This window comes from Trachurus trachurus, assembly GCF_905171665.1.
Source record: "Trachurus trachurus genome assembly, chromosome: 7".
Taxonomy (NCBI): Eukaryota; Metazoa; Chordata; class Actinopteri; order Carangiformes; family Carangidae; genus Trachurus; species Trachurus trachurus.
Window position 1 is genome coordinate 21,539,539 of NC_139901.1, and position 19,580 is coordinate 21,559,118.

General features: G+C 42.5%; 1 protein-coding gene across 1 annotated transcript in view; it reads right to left on the minus strand.

Moving 5' to 3' along the window:
• LOC310988806 (ERC protein 2-like) overlaps positions 1 to 19,580 on the minus strand; it is a gene marked incomplete at both ends in the record, with an annotated part of 109,680 nt that overhangs the window by 50,909 nt on the left and 39,191 nt on the right. Inside the window, 2 exons of the mRNA XM_083975563.1 lie at positions 4,527 to 4,757; positions 9,446 to 9,583. Coding sequence (XP_083831689.1) covers positions 4,527 to 4,757; positions 9,446 to 9,583 — 369 coding nt within the window. The remainder of the gene's footprint in view (positions 1 to 4,526; positions 4,758 to 9,445; positions 9,584 to 19,580) is intronic.

Sequence of the window (19,580 nt, forward strand, 5' to 3'; positions counted from 1 at the left end):
CCATTTATAGGCTTAAGGTAGCATCATGTAATTACATTAGCGTGCTAAACTGCTAAGTGTAAGTATTAGCATTCTAACATGTGACGGCTGGAGGCTAACGCTGAATAGCTGATGCTGATGAAGTACAGCTCAGCGTGTGACAGTGCAGCTGAGACTGACCCAAGTGAAGTTACGAAAGACAAAGTGCAGCTGAAAATGACCAGAGACATACGAGCCTGATGCAGGTGGAGCTGAGCGTAACAAAGCACAGCTCAGATTGATTAAGGTTAAGCCCGGTCTGGCAACAGAGAGCTGAGCTAGACAAACTGAGCTGGAGGAGTCCTAAGATGGCCTCTCACACACACGCACACTCACACACACACACATACAGTACAAACAAACAAGAGGCATGAAGTAATAAAGAACTTACCATGGGGTTTACTGGGGGTAACCCATCTATTTTGGCTGGCACCTAGAGGTTGATAGAAAAAGATATGACACATGCAGAGTAATAATATACTATTAGAAGCACAAAACAGTTTTTACATCTTCTGGGACTGAATGACTGAACACTGACAGTAATACAGGGTCTGATGTGAAATCAAATCCCATGGGGAGCTCTGAAACCTAAAGAAAAAGGTAAGTAAATCCTGTATATGTGGTTAGGGTCACAGTCTCACTGAAGCAGAACCAATCTGTATCCTCATCCGCTCTCATCCCTTCATCGCCCCCCACCCCCCAATACCTCCCTGGTTCCCCTGCTGCCTGCTTTTCTGTGGTTTGCTTCTATCAGTTGCCTCCCCAGGGCGTCCTTCATGTGGAGTTCAGTCATTATCATTATAAAATTACGGTCTCTCTCTGTTTGGCTGCGATTTTATGAGACCACCAAACATCTCAGTTTTTTTTCAAAGTAAAATGTTGACAAAAAAAAAAAACTCAAAGAGTTACACTGATGAATTCTTTCTTCTCTGAGAAAAATATCCTAGAGGAAGCTTGTAACCTAGAATTATCTTTCTGTCTACTTCTCCCTCTTTCTCTTGGTCTTTACCTCTCTGTCGACTGTGTTTGTGAAGATTGTTTAACTTGTTGAGACAGCTGAGGCCACTCGTTTAAACATCATCAAGTGAACGCGCACATGCACACACCCGTGCACACACACGCGCGCGCCTACACACTGAATAATTTATTGTCAGTTCTACATAAATCTGGGACAGTACATGCTGCTCTGTTTGAGTCTGTCATTAGAAAAAAAAAACGGTGTCTGTTAACTATTACCACTAGCCAATCTGAACAAATGCCTCCTTCTAATTATCACAAACCCACCATATAAACAAAATGCAAAAGTTGGCCCCTGCATATGGGACATGCAGCCATGGGATATGGAGCACTGTTAAATGATTGATAGGTGTTGCAGTTAAGATGCAAGCATAAATAATGATGTTCTGTAACACATTTGTGTAAGCAAAATATGCACTTATCCAAGTGTACAGTGTATAAGTTTGATAACCCTATCTACAATATACAGCATGGTTCAAAAGTCTGAGACCACTTTCCAAGTCACTGATGCTCCAGCATGTGACCTTAAAGAGCCCCAAAAGCTTGTCACTGTTCTTGTTTACACTCACATGCCTGCACAGAGGAGTGAATCCTGTGAAAAAGGGGAACACTTGGCCCTGTGGCCAAAGCAGCAGAATCATTGTTTGCCTTGTCCCCCTCAACCCATTACCTCTGCGCCAAGCCCCGTACACTTGTGCACACATATCCAGCCCAATCTCAGCTACAGCAAAACGCATTAGTCTTAAGTGGCCCGGAGTTTGTTATGTTCTTTCAGTGAGTAACACAGACAGGCAGAAAGTACGGGGTGAGAGGACTGCGGGTCCAACAGGAATTTGTGATATTATGACAGGAGGGGGGGAAGGCCAGTAAAGATACGATTACATATATGGTCATAGAAATTATTATTATCATTCCTGGAAATGTCTCTTAAGTGTAAATATTACAAATAAGTTAAATATGTGTGGCTACAAGGCTCTGTACTAGGGTACTTAACTCCTGGTCAGAGAATATCCTGCAACACTGAAGCTTGATAGTCTTTAAAAATCTGACTCCTGAGAGTCATTACTGTCTCTATGTATTAAATCTGATTATAACTCTGTGAGTGTAAGAGTTTATGTCTGGTCAGTCTTGTCTTCATAAAAGCAGACAACAAAAACTGACAGACGATAGGTAAGAGTTAGAGTATACTGTACCATCCACCTGTTTAGAAAAAAAAAATCTTTTGAATAGGACTCAGTTGAGGTGTGGTGCCTCCTTATTGGGTTAAACCAACCCTCTCTGAAAAGGTCACTGCTTCCCCTGAGGTTTTTTTTGTTGCTGTTTTTTGCTTTGAAGAGCGAGTGTTTAGTTCCAGAAGTCCTTTATTAACCCTCGGAATCAACAAATACGGTTTTATGGGAAGAGGATGAGGATGCAATGAACTCACCAGAGCTCTGGGGTCAAGATAAAAAGCTCCGCTAACAGCTTGACTGAGTCAGTAATACAAACATCTGCAGATACAGTGAGTCGACCACTGCGTGTACACAACCTCTTCACAAGCTCCACATCTGCTTGAGCGGTAAATGGCTATGTGTCAATGTTGTCAGGCAAGATGCTCATTACTGCATTTCAGGGGGTGCTTTTGATCAACCTCGCAGCTATTTGACTGATGGTTAGTTATATGGTCATTGTATAGTTACAGGTTGTGTTAACATGAGTCACAAAGAGACTTCAGTCAATTTGCTGGACATTTTCTCAGGATGTGGCAGAAGTGACCAACGTGTCTGCATTCCTGATGTCAGTAGAGCAGTTCATTACACCATGTAGGTAGAGCTGAACAACCACAGGATGTTCAGAATGATGGTGGAGCGGATCGGCAGGAGGCCAAGGTGTGCAGTGGTCATGACAACAAGTCACATTTGACCCAGGCTTGGAACTGTGTTTCCTTTTTTTTTATTAATCTTTCTGCTATTTGAGTGACATGTGCTGCATTCCTGCCATCTATAGCACCTTGGATTGAGGATTTTGCTGCATATCATGGTGCAATTTAAAATCTGATTTAGCTGTACCACAGTATTTACAGCTAAAGCACACGTGGCAGTCAGTACCCACCTGGTAATATCCAATCGTGTCAGTCGCTGGCTGACTGCGGTGCAAGTGTGTGTGTGTGTGTGTGTGTGTGTGTGTGTGTGTGTGTGTGTGTGTGTGTGTGTGTGTTTGGTCAGCTCAATCAGAATCTAATCTCAGGCAGCATGTCAGTTCACCTCTGACCTACTGAGCATTACAGCCTCACAACCTGTCACACTCCGGTGCACTACAATAGGCTCAAACGCACACAACACACTCCAGCACATGCACACGCTCATACAGTACAGATGCTTCACACATAAGGGAAATTGTTGTTTTTGTGCTGGCATGCATGCACAGGCACACAGGGGGGGAAACACACACATATTCACAAACATAAACACACAAACATCATCTGTCTTTCTGAAAAATCAGTAAGTTTACATAACATCTCTGATTGCTGACGAGTACACACAACAGTCCAATTATGGCAACACTTCTGTCAGAGTGTGAATCTGCTTGCTACAAAGACTTATTGAGCTGCCGTCCTTTTCATGTGGTGCCGCGTCAGCATTCAACAAGATATCATTTCACAGGAATGAGATGTGTGTATGCTTTTTATGAGTATAAAAGAAAACATTCTCATAAATTCTGTCAGGGCGAGAGTCTGTCCTGGCTTGTAAGCCCGGGAGAGGAAAAAGAAAGAGAAAAAAGAGACAGCAAGGCCTCTGGCTTGGCACCCGAACAGGGATTGAGGGATCTTTTACGTCCATAAATCACTCTCTCTTAATTCATCCCTTTATCCTGTGGGACAAAGAGCAGGCAGGCCCTTTGCTAGGGAGTTACTAACAATATTGTGGATGCTCACAGGGAGGTAAGAGAGTGGAATTACTATTACTGTTAATGTTAACGGTATAAACACAGGGTACAAGGAGCACATTACAACCGCTGCGGAGCTGTCGTAAATGTTGATTCTTTTAATTCTTTTTGTTCAATAAAAAAATAATTATAAAGTGTCATGGAATCCGTTTGAAGTATTCAACAGTAAAACGTTTGGAGAAAGGTACTTGTTATTTGCTTTACGGTATCTGTGAAATGAGGTTTTGTGTTTGGGCTCATTTAAGAGCTTGGCACAAGTGGTGAGGTATGTGCAAGTCTGTTATAATGTGCATAACGATGAAATATTAATGGCTGTTTTTCTGCAGTCCACACACATACCAGACTGGTAATCTTGAGTTGTTGTTGTTGTGCACGGTGCTCGTACCAACATGCACACGGTTTCAGCCGTGATTTCTATTTTGCTTTGGATATGCAGATTAAATGTAATATTTGGAGAGTGATTACAACAAAAGCCAAAACATACTTGTAAATATTACTAACTTTGCATACTGCACGCTCACAAAAACACTCTTGCACAACTTTGTTCGTGATCTACACAGTGTTACTTCATGAGATACTGTAACGGCATCAGAACTTTCCAGACTGACCTCTCCCTCGGGTCTCGGGTTCTGGGTCGGGCTGGGGTTGGTGGCCTGGCTCGGGGAGAGTTTTTGGGGATGCAGAGCGGAGAGTCTGTCCTTTAATTCCTGGTTCTCCTTCCTCATCTGCTCCAACTCCTCCAGCCGAGCCCTGTCCTCCCGCTCTTTCTGCTCGCGGAGGTTCTCAATTACCCGCTCCTGAGATAGTAAGGAGAGAAAGAGAGTTTGGCAAAGTGAGGAGGAGGAATATGGAAAAGGCCTTGATGGTTATTAAAGCAGATATCAGCTTCACGGCCGTTTCGGCTAATGCTGCGTTCAAGGCAGGCTTTTGAAACCGTAAGTTACAGCTTCAAGTCACAACTACGACTTGGTAGCGTTCCAGGTAACCCGTAGCTCGTGTTTTTACCATCCTGTTGTCTGTGAAAGTTCCCTATAACGGCCACTCGTAACTTCCGACCCGTGAACTCGTACCAGATCGAACTGGTATGACTTCACAGGAAGGAAAAACACAAAGTACGAGTTTCTTTGAACGCACCATGAGTTAGCAGCCCCCGCCCTTGTCAGGCATCAATTGGTCCTCGTGCTACGTCACCACATTCACGCGCATCCCTTGGCTGCACACACAGCCCTTCATGCCGTTCTCTCTCCTCATTGGATAACACTTGTATCCCACAAGGAAAATTTTCTCCTCGGGTTACAGCAGAGCAGAGTGACGGAGAGACTCGTGTTTAGGCTGAAATACTTCATGTAAGTGATTGCTGACGGAAAATAGGACTATTTAGGACTTATATTAACAAAAACATTCCACTGATATCTGCTTTAACTGCATAAAACCTTGCTCACACTTCAGAAATCAAATAAAACCAGTGCTGTTTTACTTCCCACGTGCAACACATTGTCAGCACCGTGTGATTACAGTTCTTTCCTATCATTATTGAAAAATCTAAGCCGGCCTCTTGCTGAATAGGCTCACCAGCATGCTTCACGAAGTGCGGCCAAAGACAAACTCATAAATGCCCATCATAAATAATACTACAATAAATAACAGTAGGCACATGAGGAGGTCAGAGCCAAGTAGAACAGAGAGAGAAAGAGGAAGGAAGAGAAAGGTTGAACGACAGAGACAGATTTATGGTGAGTGGACTGGAAAGCGCTATAGATCACTTCCTAACAACTCCAGGTTGCCGGCTGATGAACCAAGTTGGAATGTTTACATCATAATTTTCTCTATTCTCTAATCACATCAGACACCGGGAGGACCCCGGCTTTGGGCATTGGCCTGAGACCAGGACCGCACCATGGGTGGTGGAGCATGCGAGGTGTGTGTAGTATCGGTGTGTTATGGTATATGTGTGTGTGTTTAGGTGTGGACTGAAGTGATTATCAAGGTGTTTATTCAGGTGTTTATTTAGGCCGGAGTACAGCTCAGCAATGAGGCTTTACGATGTGGCATCGCCGCATGATTGGCAGCTTTAAACCCCTGGGTAATTGGACAAATACACCCACTAACTAGACCTGGCACAGTAACACACTACATAGTGGGCTTTGGGAGGAGAGGGTGAGAGAGAGAAAAAAGAGAGGGAGAGAGACCACATGGTTAATAGGTCCTGGGTGTTTTCCCCACGTTATGAAATATCTCAAGGATGTTTGGGGTTTAGGGAAACAGACTAGGATGTGATAATAAAACCTGCCTTAAGTGTGGAGCACACGTAAACAGAACAGAAAACACACACATAACATCACAGCATGGCACGTGCACGCACACACACACACGTAAGTACACCGAAGAGCAGGGTTCGGCATGGGCACAATGCCCCAGCCTGTTAATTAGAACCACAGTACTGTGGCTAGCGACTGGCTCCAAGAGCAGGTTTGTGACAGGGTGTGTGATTAGCAACACACACACTCGCTCTTGTAAACACATTACACACACCCTGTGTTGACCACAAAGTCTGAAAAGCTCGCCAATGTTCTCCTCATCACAGCTGAATAATATGTAGGCTGCATCAGAAGTGGTTTCTGGGTAAACAGATGGACCAACACAGAACAGGGATTTACAGTTTATTGTGCCATTATGCTATTCATTTCAAAGTCTGTCGGCAACAAAAACAAATTTAGGTGATAAAAGATTATTGTAAGTGAAAACATCTATGTACTTTGTTAGTCCATGTGTTGCAAACATAATGAAACACAAATCAGCCAAAATCCAGTCTATTAATAAACTGAGGTCTGTGAGCGCAAAGGAAAACAATTCTTGATTAGATATGAAACCATCCAAACCAAGGGCAGGAATACAACAAACTTGGTTTATCACCTCAGCCACTTCCACCCTTTTGGATAATGCAACATGTCATCAGCCAGCCACAGCCAACATCTGCTACATCTCAAGAACACAGGCACCCCACGGTGGAGAGGTACTCAGCAACAACACTGTATGAAAAGTATGGCTTCAGAAAATTGTTGCTCCCAAGTTTTTTTTCTTCTTCTCTTGCAATCTTTATTAAAAATAGGTGGAGTTCTTTGGAGACCAAATGGTTCCAGCACATGCCACAACATTCAGTTTACTTTGAGTTGGGGACTTTTGCTGCATGTCATACCCTCCCTCCCTCCCTCCCTCTCTCTCTCTCTCTCTCTCTCTCTCTCTCTCTCTCTCTCTCTCTCTCTCTCTCTCTCTCTCTCTCCCTCTCTCTCTCTCTCTCTTTCTTTCCTCGCTGTCTCTTATAAAAAACTAAAAAAAAATTACATTTTGCCCTGTCTCAGAACATTGTTGGGAAGCATCATGCGGTCACATGACATGATTATATGATATGATGATTTTGAAGAACTTGTGTTGCTGGCCGATACTATCTCAGAATTGAACTTGAACTGACCTGGTTTTGACACCACCTTTCAAAATGTTACCATTACAATGCTGTTATTGAAGGGTTTCCCATCATACAGTAACATGAGTATACACTTGACCCACAAATAAAATAAGCAAATGTTGCAAATTGAGGAATGTAAATGTATTGATATATACACATACAGTGTGTGCACATTGGATTGTATAAGAATGTGGCAGCCACTGGAAAACAAGCAGAACCGCTGGACATCCACATCTGTCCTAAGTAGGAACTCTATAAACTCTTAACCAGCAGTCGGTGCCAACAAAATGTAAACTAGCATCCATCTTTTAGCCTGAAGTACAAACAAACATGTAAATGGGAACCAGTTTTTAGCCTGCAGCGCCAAAACAATCATTTTTTAAACTGTTGTACCAACAAATGCGTGTTAGCAACAACTTTAAACATGTAACAAAGCTAAGCAAGAGGGAGTCATCTCTGAAATCAAGCCAGTCAGTTCAAGGTAGTGTGTATAGCTGTCAGACTAGAGTTTGACATCTCCATGGTCATGGTCAGTGCAGTATATAACATCAAATCTATGCTGCGTTCAAGCCTGTCTCCAATTAGAAATCACTGGCAAGCCGTAACCATGAGTGAAAATCCATAAACACATCGCTAAGGGCTTGTGTAAGTAAAAAAAAAATGCCAGTGTTCAAAACGAAAATCTGCGCTAGCATTCTAGCTTCTAGAAACGTATTTCCCCAAGAATACTGTCAAATCAACAGGGTATTATTGGGTAAGTGACCTGTGCATTGAAATGTAGTGCGTTTTACTGAAAACAAAACGCATCACGGGCCAGCGGGGCCATCCATCTCTTGGTGTTAGTGGCGGCGAGCTAGCTCAGTAGTGTTGAAGTGAGGCTTTATGGAGACCAGCTGCTCTCGAATGTTGCCAGAAAACAACAAACATGGACTGTTTACAACCAACATCCAGCTCATGTACTCATCCATCCACCCATGTGGAGTAAGTCTGCTTAGCTCACCTTGAATCACAGTTTTTCAGTGCAATGGTTTTACTCTGTAATACATCTGGTACATTCATATAAACGCATACAGGAATGTGATTATTTTACTGTGTGTTGAGGATTAGCAGAAAAACTCTACTTCAAAAAAAAAAAAATTAGATCCAAACGACTTAAACTTTATTGAACACTGGAGAGGGAATGCACACAGTCCATTGAGACTTTACATTACACTGTGTCTGCATTATCTCTCTTGCTATGTCACAGCTATTTAGTTTTTTTTTTTTAACATATATAGGCCTACTATATGTTTGTCTCTGTTGCCTCTTATTGAATTTCCATCCCTGTCTGATTGCCTGTAAATGTATTTCTCTTTCCTGCTCTGTTCTTTCTCTTCTTTCATAAGCCTTTGCAGAAGTTACTCATTTTTTAACTCTGCCTCCACCCTTGCATTCCTTGACCTCTCCCTCCCTTAATTCTGAGGCCACCTCTTCCATCAGGGCTGTGCCTCTTCTGCCATTTTGCTTTTCCATCCTTCCATTTCCATCCCTCCCCCTTTCAAAGCCTCTCCTCCTCTTATTCTATAGATCATTCCCTCCCTATGTTCATCGCAGTTACAGACAGGGACTAATCCCTGTCTGTGTTCACCTTAGACCTCCCTTCTCCCTTTGACTCCTTCTCTCCCTTACTGTTTTCACATGGGACCTCATCTCGTGTGGTCCAGGATCTATAAATTAGGAGGCTGAGTCTGTAAATTATGGCATTGTGTCATAGCAAAGCATGCAACTTAATTAAGCTGTATGCTGTACCAGCTTCTTGAAAGACAAGTGTGTCTCAAAGGGTAGAAATCTACAAAGTGTTCCAGACCATGCGGTGGTCTAATGGTTTCACTTTGTGAGTTTTTATTGTCCACATCTGACAAACAAGTTCTAGCCTCTTTGTCAATAGCATGCTTTATTTATTGCTCACCCCATCCATCCAACAGAGCCACAGCTTGCTCAACCTTGGTTTCCAACCTCATCCTCCCCTTGTCCTTCAGTTACCTTTTCTGATAGAGCCTCCTCCAGCGTGGCCAGGGCTGTGTCTGTGTTGCTGGAATCGGTTTGGAGGCCCTGAACCCGTTCCCTCAACCCAGCCAGCTGTTTGTCTTTATCCTTTAGCTGCTCCAACAGGTTTTCAATCTGAAGAGGGACAAACAGAAATGGAGGAAGAGAGGAGCTGAGGTTAGCGTGAAACAAACAAATAACCATCACAAAGATTCAAAGAATCTCAGGCAGAAAGGTTTAGACCGAACCTGAAAGGTTAAGTAGCATTGGTTCAACGTGCCTAATTGGAACTTTGAGACTGGAGACTTTGTGGTACCAAAGTACCACAAAAAGAAATTATCCCATTGACCACTGACTCATCGAGATGATGAATCTGGACACTGAATAGAGTGCTTAGCCGCTGGCTGCTTTCTCCAATTTCCTGCTGTAATGTCTTCCATTCTGGCCCTGCACCTCAAAGATGAGCAGGAATGAAAGCCTCACTGTACAGTTTGGTTCATAACAATTATGGTTGGATCCATGAGGAAAATAAAAGATAATTCTTCGTTTGACCGAAAGGCTTTGAAGAGAGGTGTAAACAACAAGGCCACTGAGAAAGAAGCATGAGGATGGGGTGATCCATTACACCTCACTTCACCCAGACACTGTGATTTGTGATTGTTTACTTGCTTCAACTCACTGTGAGGAGCACAAGCTTTCCAGGCAATTTGCTGTTATATAAAGCCAGTTTTTCCTGTGTTGATCTATTGTGACAGATAATGATCTAGACGGTTCCAGCCATTACAAAGCAGTTTTAAGCAGTACTTTGACCTTTACAGTGTCCACGGGACAGTCCAACCAAAGGAGGTGGTTAGCTTCGGTACCAGATTAACAACGTTATACTTGACTTTCAGGACTGGGTCTCTACATCTGCCTCTCTGTGGCTAACCTCGTGTCACCAAAGTGGTGGTGTAATAGCCAGTTGTGGTGCTCAACAGCCTTTATCTGATGATCATTTGCAAAACAGAACACAAACACACACAAGGACACATACAGAGGCGCACACGGACACACACTGACACACACACACACACCAACACAAAACGCCTCAAGCTATACCAAACAAAACACTAGCAGATGCAGCTGGATCGGACACAGTGCAAGGCTATGAAACTCCAGAGGTCTACAAATTAGTTACAAAGGGACAGCACATCTGGTGACAGGACACACAGACATGGTGACTTGCTTGTAGCTCATAACAAGTTTTATAAGCACACTCTACATTCCTTTAAATGCTGAGTTCATCTTAATGAAACAAAGCGTAGTTCCATTAGAAAGGTTGATGGAGATTCCTTGACATCTATACACTGGCAGAGAGTACCATTCACTGGCTGCTGCAACGCATTAATAGCACATTTGACCCAAGTGGTCCTTTCTCAGATCAGGGCCTTGGTTGTACAAAAGAGAGGCATACACACTGAAAAGAATTCATTATTTGATGAACATGAGATTTCAATAAAAACAAGAAAAGCACTTCAGGCCATCAAGAGACCACATTTTAACTGAAATGGTGACAGGGTAAAAAAAATGTCCAGTGGGGAGAATAAGCTGCATTCCAGTCATGGGTACATAGATAGATAATGTCCAAATCTCCACAGCTATTTTACAAATGAATCCAATTAGACTGCAGACTTTGGTGTTCTCTGCTCCCCAGAGGGCAAGAACAAGGACTTAAAGGAGCCATCTTGGTTTTGGAAATGGGGGGAAAGTGGCAGGAGGGGGTGGGAAAAAGCAGCTAGGACCCTTTGGCAGATCTTGATAGGTTAATGACAGTCATTACACAACCAAGCTAAAGGCTCTGGTAGGTCGGTCCACCAGCGATAGGAACATTCAACCCTTCAGGGAATGATGGGAAAGCTTCACACTACCACAAGTCAGATAAAATTCTCAGCAATTCTTGATTGCCGTGGGTGTGTTTGATGGGATTTTAGGGCGGACGCTTTGAGAGAGAAAGGGACAGAGAGAGGCGAGGCTTTATATTGATTTCCTCATTTATTATGTTGTGTTTCTTTAAGTTGAAATAAGTCGGCTGAAGAGTTATGAGTCACTCATTTTCCAAAGGAAGTTGGCACTTCAGTGCTAAATCTACTCACATTATAACACTCATGATCTCAAAATCATCAAACACTGGTGAGCCCCCCACAGATTATATAAGACTGACACTGTGACGTGCTTATCTCGACCCACAGTAAACACAGGAGGAAGTACAAACAAACCAAATATCAAGCTTTGGCGCCTCAGTAGCTTGACATACCTGGTTTTCCTAAATACGCACCGAAACATATACATATGCACTCATGCACACTCTTGCTCCCTGTCCCTGTGGGCAGCACAGAACCCTATCCAGGTCAAATTGAGCATGTCGCCCCTGGTCTTAGATAAATGATTACATTCTTCACCAGGCTTAAGTTTGCTTTGGCCGGGTCGCGCAAAATAACAACCCCTAGATGAAATATTTAGCCTCCTTGCTCGGCCTTCTGTCAAATTGTGCAGAAAAACGTTAAACACAACTTAAAACCGTGTACCAATGGATGAGAATGAGTCACGTGAGACATGGATATGGGAAAGAGGGCAAGGAATTCTGTCAGAATTCTCAAACTGAAAACACACTCTCCGAAGAGAAATGCCTTTTGTGGACAGGCGAGGCATAGGGCAGCTGTATGCCTTTTTGGGAGAAGGGGTGAGGGGGGGTTGGTGTGGGGGCTACCTCCAGTAGCACAGTTGTTATGATGAGAACAGCAGTCATTCATTTTATCTTTCAGCGTACGGGGCAAACCATACTCCCGCATCTCTCTCTCTCTTTCTCTCTCTCTCACACACACACACACACACACACACACACAGAGGCTTTTATCATTAAACCGCTGTGCATATGTCATCCCACTCTCCAACCACACACACCTCCCGCCGAAGTAGACCACCTACAATAGGCGGCTACCATGACTCTATGGGCCAGGCACTGCGGTGTGGACCGTCTGTCTCAGTGAGTGTGTACTCTCCAGAGAAATCATGACGTCTGCCTCAGTCATCTCCCACACATATGGCTCCCCACTGTTTACAACCATACTGTTTTGACTCTGATAACTTTATCAACGAACTGATAGGACGGGACCAGCGTTGATGCACGGTTACCTTCCAGTGACCTTGACTTTGCCGTGCTATTGACCACTGTTGCTCTAGAACTGAGCTCAATACTAAAACACTTGGGATGCTGTGGGTTGTGGAGATTTCATGGCTAGTGATCCTTAATCGTTAACAGCTTTTGCAAAATAGTAGTTGCCGAGTCATCATTGAAATAATTATGTAAAAAAAGAAAAAAAAGGGAGTAAAAATATGCAGAGAGGCAGTACAGCTGCAATTTAAGAAATTATTACAATACTCTCGTGCAAAGAAAATATGGGCTTATATGAGAACAAAGATGGATTACAAATTAAATTTTATAATTCATCAAGCAGTGGAAGAACAGAGGGCTGAGTTGTTGTCATGAAATGGCATTCATTCATGCTGGAATCCATAAAGTGAGGAGGGAAGCGAAGTTAAAAAGTTGACAGCTATCAACAAAACAATGGGTTTCTGAGTGGGCTTAGAAACCCATTGGGAGCCTCGCCGTTGCGCTGTGGTTGCAGCCTGTAGAGTATGATTATGATTAGGACAAGCTGAGTTCTAATGTAATGGGAGAGAAGTTAGTGAAATGGTATCAGACCCTGTGTCTCTGGCGCAAAGTCGCAATCTAAAAGCAGTTTGTTCCACAGCAGAACCACAAACCCGGTCGACCCGTCTGTCTTCCATCCAATCTAAGACCCAGAACTCTGTGGCCTCCAGAGGAATCATTTCTGCAGAACAAAAAGGAGACCAGTGTGGAGCGTGAGCACCATAAAAATACAATCATTTGTATTTTTAAAACTCTCTTGGACCAATAAAAATACCAAACAATAATTGGTCGCCCTCTCTGAAAGGCAACTCATTTCTCTGTGCTTGTCATCGCCTCTGAAAATATGACAGGGACAGTTGTAAAACCCAAAGAACCTGGCACTGATATAAATGTGCATGAATGTACAAAACATGCATGCATGCGTGTGCACACAGTCGCACACACGCGCACATGCATGCACACAGAGCCACACACAAACACACAGAGATACAATAACCACAAACTGTAGTAACAGTAACTTAGTGTGTTCATCCCCAGAGAAATCTAGGTCACAGTCAAACAGAAACACAATGAGAGAATACACACTGGTAATATCACACTGCTACTTCAATACTTCACAGTCACACACAGCGATCCAAGTAAAGCATGTTCATATTAAACTTGGAATTTTATTATATTCGTCTGTGTGTGTGTGTGTGCGCGTGCGTGTTTTTCGCATGAGTGTTTGTTACAGTATACTCAAACACCTGCATGCTGTTATCGTCTCCTGCCATCAGAGCTTGTTGATTCCCAGGTTAATAAAGGACTTCCTCCTGCTCCTGAGCGCTCAGCTGTGGCTCTTCAAAGAGAAACACAGTCTGGTCATGAAGCTCAGGGAAGACAGTGACCTTTTCAGTGTGAGGAGGGTGTGCTTGCACTTCATTTTACCCCTGTCCCACCACCACCACCACCTCCCACCGCCGCCCCAATCTGAACAGCATGCGCAACACTGTGTCAGCGGTAGAGGCATTGATACTGTGTAAGCTGGCGCCCCCATGTGGTCAACTGTTACCACGTCCAACTGATCCACTTTGACAAATGCGGATTTTATTTGAGTGAAGAACGTTGGGTTTATGGTATGTTGTTGTTGTCCAAGAATCTATTGTGTGAGGACAGCAAACAACCGCAGAGAAGACTCAAATACCCACAGTTCTTTGACTGAGTGATGTCACACATCCTCACTATACAGCATAGCAGAGATACTGATACTCTCTGGTCCCAGATTTAAATGTAGTATTTTAGAATGGCACACATTTTTCTATTCCTTGAATAAGCAGCTTACAATAAAAATGTCAGAAAGCATTACACTGTACAAACAGTTGCTGACAGGCAGCTACAGTACAATCATTTATTCAAATCTGCGTAGTCCCCTTTAGATCTCTATAGACTGCTGAGTCATCTGCTCGGGAATGTGAGGGGACAGCGTGACACACGGAGACCTATCAAGCAGAGAATGACACCTCTCCCCTATTCCCCTCAAATGACCTTCCTGATGTCATGCTGCTCTGCTCTTGGAGTCATTACTCATCTGTTATCGACTGGAACGACGGAGCACAATGACTTCATAAGACGAGTGGTGCCCGAGAGAGGGAGGAAGCGAAAGGGAGGGTCAAAAAGTACGGCGCTCAGGTTCTGAAATCATCCACACTTTTCTAAATGAGCAAAAATAGGAGTCGTTCTTTATTTCTGTCAGGGAAAAGGTTTTTAATTTTTTCCCCTCCTCAGAAGTTTACAGTGTACGTCAAAGAGTGAAAGAGTTGCAAAATTTTTCTCTCCAATTAAGGAATTAAATAAAGGCTTTTTGATCTGCTTTGATCTGTTGGCCAAAACTTGCCTGCAGAAGAGGGCTGGGCACAATTGCACAAGAACATGTGTTGTGCCACTGTTTGCCTGCATGTCTGTCAGTCTGTCTGAATCTGCTGCGCTGTTCTCTAGTACCAAACCAAAAACAACCATGCAGTGGTAGGATCCAGTGCTGACAAGCCAAACAGGCAGATCTTTGACTATCCTACAGCCAAGGAAAAAAAAAAAAAAAGATCTGTCCAAGTAGAACTGGGAGCAAGCGAAAGAGACAGAGTTTTCTATGGGTTTCACTCCGATTACGACTGAGGCCTGTGACTCTCACAGCAACTTCCTCCCCATTGCCCCAACATTCATTTTTCTCCTAACCACCAGTGCCTGTCAAGAAATACAAAGGTGCTCTGTGTCCATCAGCAACACACACACTCTTATTTGAATGCAGACGCACAGACACATAAACATATACAAATATCGGCAGACATTGAGTTTGCATCCAGAGAAACAAGCATACAGAACATGGACGAATACATATCATGAGCCTCAATCATCGCTATTCATAAATTTGTAATAAAGAGACTTTGCCTTCATTTGCTCAGATACATGAGGTTGACAGTGTGTGCACAGTGAGAAATCCCAGTCATAAGTGAAATCACACTACCTTCATCACATTACCTTATCATAAATTTATATTATGACACAATCCCCAAAACTGAATTAAGTAACAAAGAACACCCACTAAGATAATTGTATTGTGAGAAATTAAATCAAATACACCTAGAAAAGGTAAAACCGAAATACTATTCTCCAGAATAAACACACATATTGTTTTTTGGGGGTTTTGTTCGTCACAAGAGGTTATAATTTAACAACTATTTAGAGATAACATTGGAATAATTCCACTTGTAAAATGCAACATGAAAGAAGTGAAACAAAAACGCCATGAAATTAATCTTGAAATGAAAAAAAAAAAAAAAAAAATCTGCGTGCAGACAAAACTGCAGGAGGGAGCCAAGGAATTCCAGATAAAATCTCCTAAACAGATGAGTGCAGCTGCCATCATGAGCAAGGTGGTTAGGAGGCAAAAGTTTATTGTATTATTTTTACTTTGCATATGGGCTAAAACCACAGTGCACCCTTGTTCTGCATAAATTAAAACACAGCCTATCTCAGCTGGTCACTGAGTGTTTTGTTCCAAAGGCCTTTGCTCTCGGTAACCAGGAAAAACGCTACACTGAGTCACTAAAGTGAAAACAGTCCTTCACAGATTACTTTTTGTGCAAATTCAAACCCGTTAACAATTATTCTACCTGCATATACTCCCTCAACAAAAACACTCCCTCAAAAGTAATTATCAGTGCTTACGATATATGATTCTTGCCTGTTTTACTAACAAATAGAGATACATTAGGAGGGTGTGGGAGCGACAGATGCACCTGAGGCTGTGCAAATTAATTTCTATCATATGAAATCAACCAAACTGAGCACAGATGTTGCTCAAAACGACTTTTTAATCGCTCCTTTGATCAATGAAAGTGAAAGATTCCCCAAGAAAACAACTGGTCTGACACATCCTTGTTTCGGGGATAAAATGTTTCGATGTTTTTTTCCGATGTCCGGAAAGTCAAACTTTCAAAAACCTTTAATCAATCTTTATAACTGAAACAAAAATATTTAAGAAGCCTGATGAATGAGGCCGACTGTGTGTGCATAAAGATATTTACATATGAACACACATGCACAAACAGGAAACCATATCCACACTTCTAATGCTGTATATCCATTGTAACATGTGGCTTAGTCTGAACATACAGTACTGATCCCTGAGGAATACACACACAAACACACACTCAAATACACACACACACACACACAATCAGACTGTGATAATTATCATGAATGTCGGGCCAGGTTTCAGGCGATGGGGGCTGCATATAGCACTTACACACATGACAAGCAGACGTCCTCCCCCTCTCCCCAAACATTCCTCCAGAAAGTCATTCACACACACAGACCCTCCACTGCATTCATACATATCAATTAGACCCCGACACACACTCACACACACACACAACATGCAAAGGGATGCAGACATGCACACATTAAATGACAGAGAGGCAGCCAGAAAGACGAAGCGGGTATTGTTTTCACAGAGATCTCTCCTGGTCGACCGAGGAGACTCCTACAGACCCAGAGCTGTTCAATGAAGACAGATTGCACTTGTGCAAGCTAGGCCGTACGTGAGTGTGAGTGTGTCTGTGTGTGTGCCGGCCAAGTTGATCCACGTCCATGCTCTTTAGGCTCAAGACCCTATCTCTGCCCCCCTCAGCTGCGGAATGCTGCAGTGATTGCTGGGTAATTACCCTGACGCTTTATTCCTCTGCTCCCAGCACCATTAGTATTAATTCTTTTCTTTTTCTCTTCTTTGGAGAGAGGGAATGGAAGCCCTTTGATCTGGAAAGAAAGAAAGAAAGAAAGAAAGAAAGAAAGAAAGAAAGAAAGAAAGAAAGAAAGAAAGAAAGAAAGAAAGAAAGAAAGAAAGAAAGAAAGAAAGAAAGAAAGAAAGAAAGAGTGGCCACCCTGCAGGTACAACAGCAGCTGTGTGTTAACCTGTAGCTCCTGCAGCGTCACTTTACAGAGATCTGGTCAGACAGGTCAAATACAGCACATAGTCATATGGTTCAACTGGGAGATCAAGAGTCAAACTGTGACCCACTTTCATCTATGAGGGTTAGACAGAGACTGAGGTGCCTGTCTCAGATCTTAAATTGTGAAATACTAACACTGGACTGTTGACAGGTTAGGTCAAAACAGGTCAGTCTGAGTTATGGCTTGTGTCATCATCAGGATACAGTCAAGTCCAAGATCTTCATCAAGTCAGAGAGCCATCAAACATTTCTGATCTCTTGAACTGAAGTGTAATTTCACTTGCGTGCCTGTTGTGGTCAGGCACAACAGCCGCGGACTTGAAGACGGACTTGAATAGCTGTAGCCTGACATATGGCCTAACACTGGGTTTGTCTTGACTGATGTGTAGCCTGGCTCCAATCAGCCAGCCTCAGGCTCTCACCATTAACCCCGGCTGATTGCTGATAGGAGCACAGGGGGATACAAGGGGGGCCTATCACAGGCTGTTTACCGGAACCTCCCCAGCTCCACCGGGCTTATCTGTAGCAATGTCTCTGCACTGTGATTGGTCAGATGGAATCCATTACGATGAAAGGCATTGGTGGCCTCATCACAGATCTATCAAGATCACACACATGCTCACACGCAGGAACATACTCATACAGTAAAGAGTTATCGAAGAATCTCCAAGAAATACAGCTGTTGCAGACACAATCACTCACCTGTGAATACTGTACAGCACACCCTGCAATGTACTCTGTCTAGCTAAGGTATGTGTGTCACTGATTAATAACTCATGTGTCGTCTTACACCCTAATAAAGGAAGGTTCAATTATCAGAGCACTCCACATTTAGGAAGCCAGTGGAATTGGCTAATCTTGTGATGAATTTTCTTTTATGACAATGCTATCAGAACGGCCTTATGAAAAGTCTAATTAATGAAATTATGCAACTTTGTTAATAATTTTGGTGTTAAACTTTATCTCATTTTTCATTTTAGAAAAATTCTTCATGTAAGCATCTTTGAGTGCCTTAGAAAAGGGCTATACAAATCTTATGAATCATCATCATTATTATCATTATTATTAAATTAAATTATTAAGAATAATATATATATATATAATAATATCAGCAGTAATATTGTAGCAATAATTTGCAAAAAAACAAAACCTTGTTTGTTCTAGCCTCTCAAAAATGAAAACTGTCCTTGTCTTTATTTCTTGGTCCTGTTTGAGATCAAACTTTTTTTTTCCTTTTTTGGGGGGATTCATCCTGGCAAAATGAACATGATGAATTTTTCATCTTCAGCTTCTAGAAACTGTGACTTGTGATCACAGAGTTTGACAAATGAAAACATGTTTTCTTTTTGAAAAGTTCTAATTATTAATTTAAGACAATATGACATATATTCTTCTTTATGCATCTGTTTATAATATTGTTTTTACTGAAGCAACAGTGCAATAAATTTTGTCTGAATGAAACATGTTGCAAAATACACAAATTCTGACCAAAGAATAAAATAAATTATATGAATCTGACAGAGCATAAGATCCTAACTTGCTGAACTTTTTTTGCTTTATTTATGTTATGGATACATTTCCATCAGTACACTAAAGTCCTGAGGTTCGATGGCCAGCTCTTGCGATAGTGTGTCACCAGAGATTTATCTTTTTTGGGAAGTAGTTTAAACAGGTTGAAGAGATTGTCTCTCACACACATCTGGACACACTAAAAGCAGCAAGTAGGGCTCTTTACACACAGACACACACAAGCACACAAACACTATGCCAATGCTGGACTAATATTTTCCTCTCTATCAACATGAAGCACTTCCCCTCGCTATCCATATGCATCACACTCAACAGTGCCAGTGTTGTTTTAAGGCGGTGTGTAAAACATGAGGGAGGAGGGAGAGAAAAGAGAGAAAGGAGCACTGAAGGTTGTTTTGGGAAAACAAGGTCAGCAGAAACTTGCACG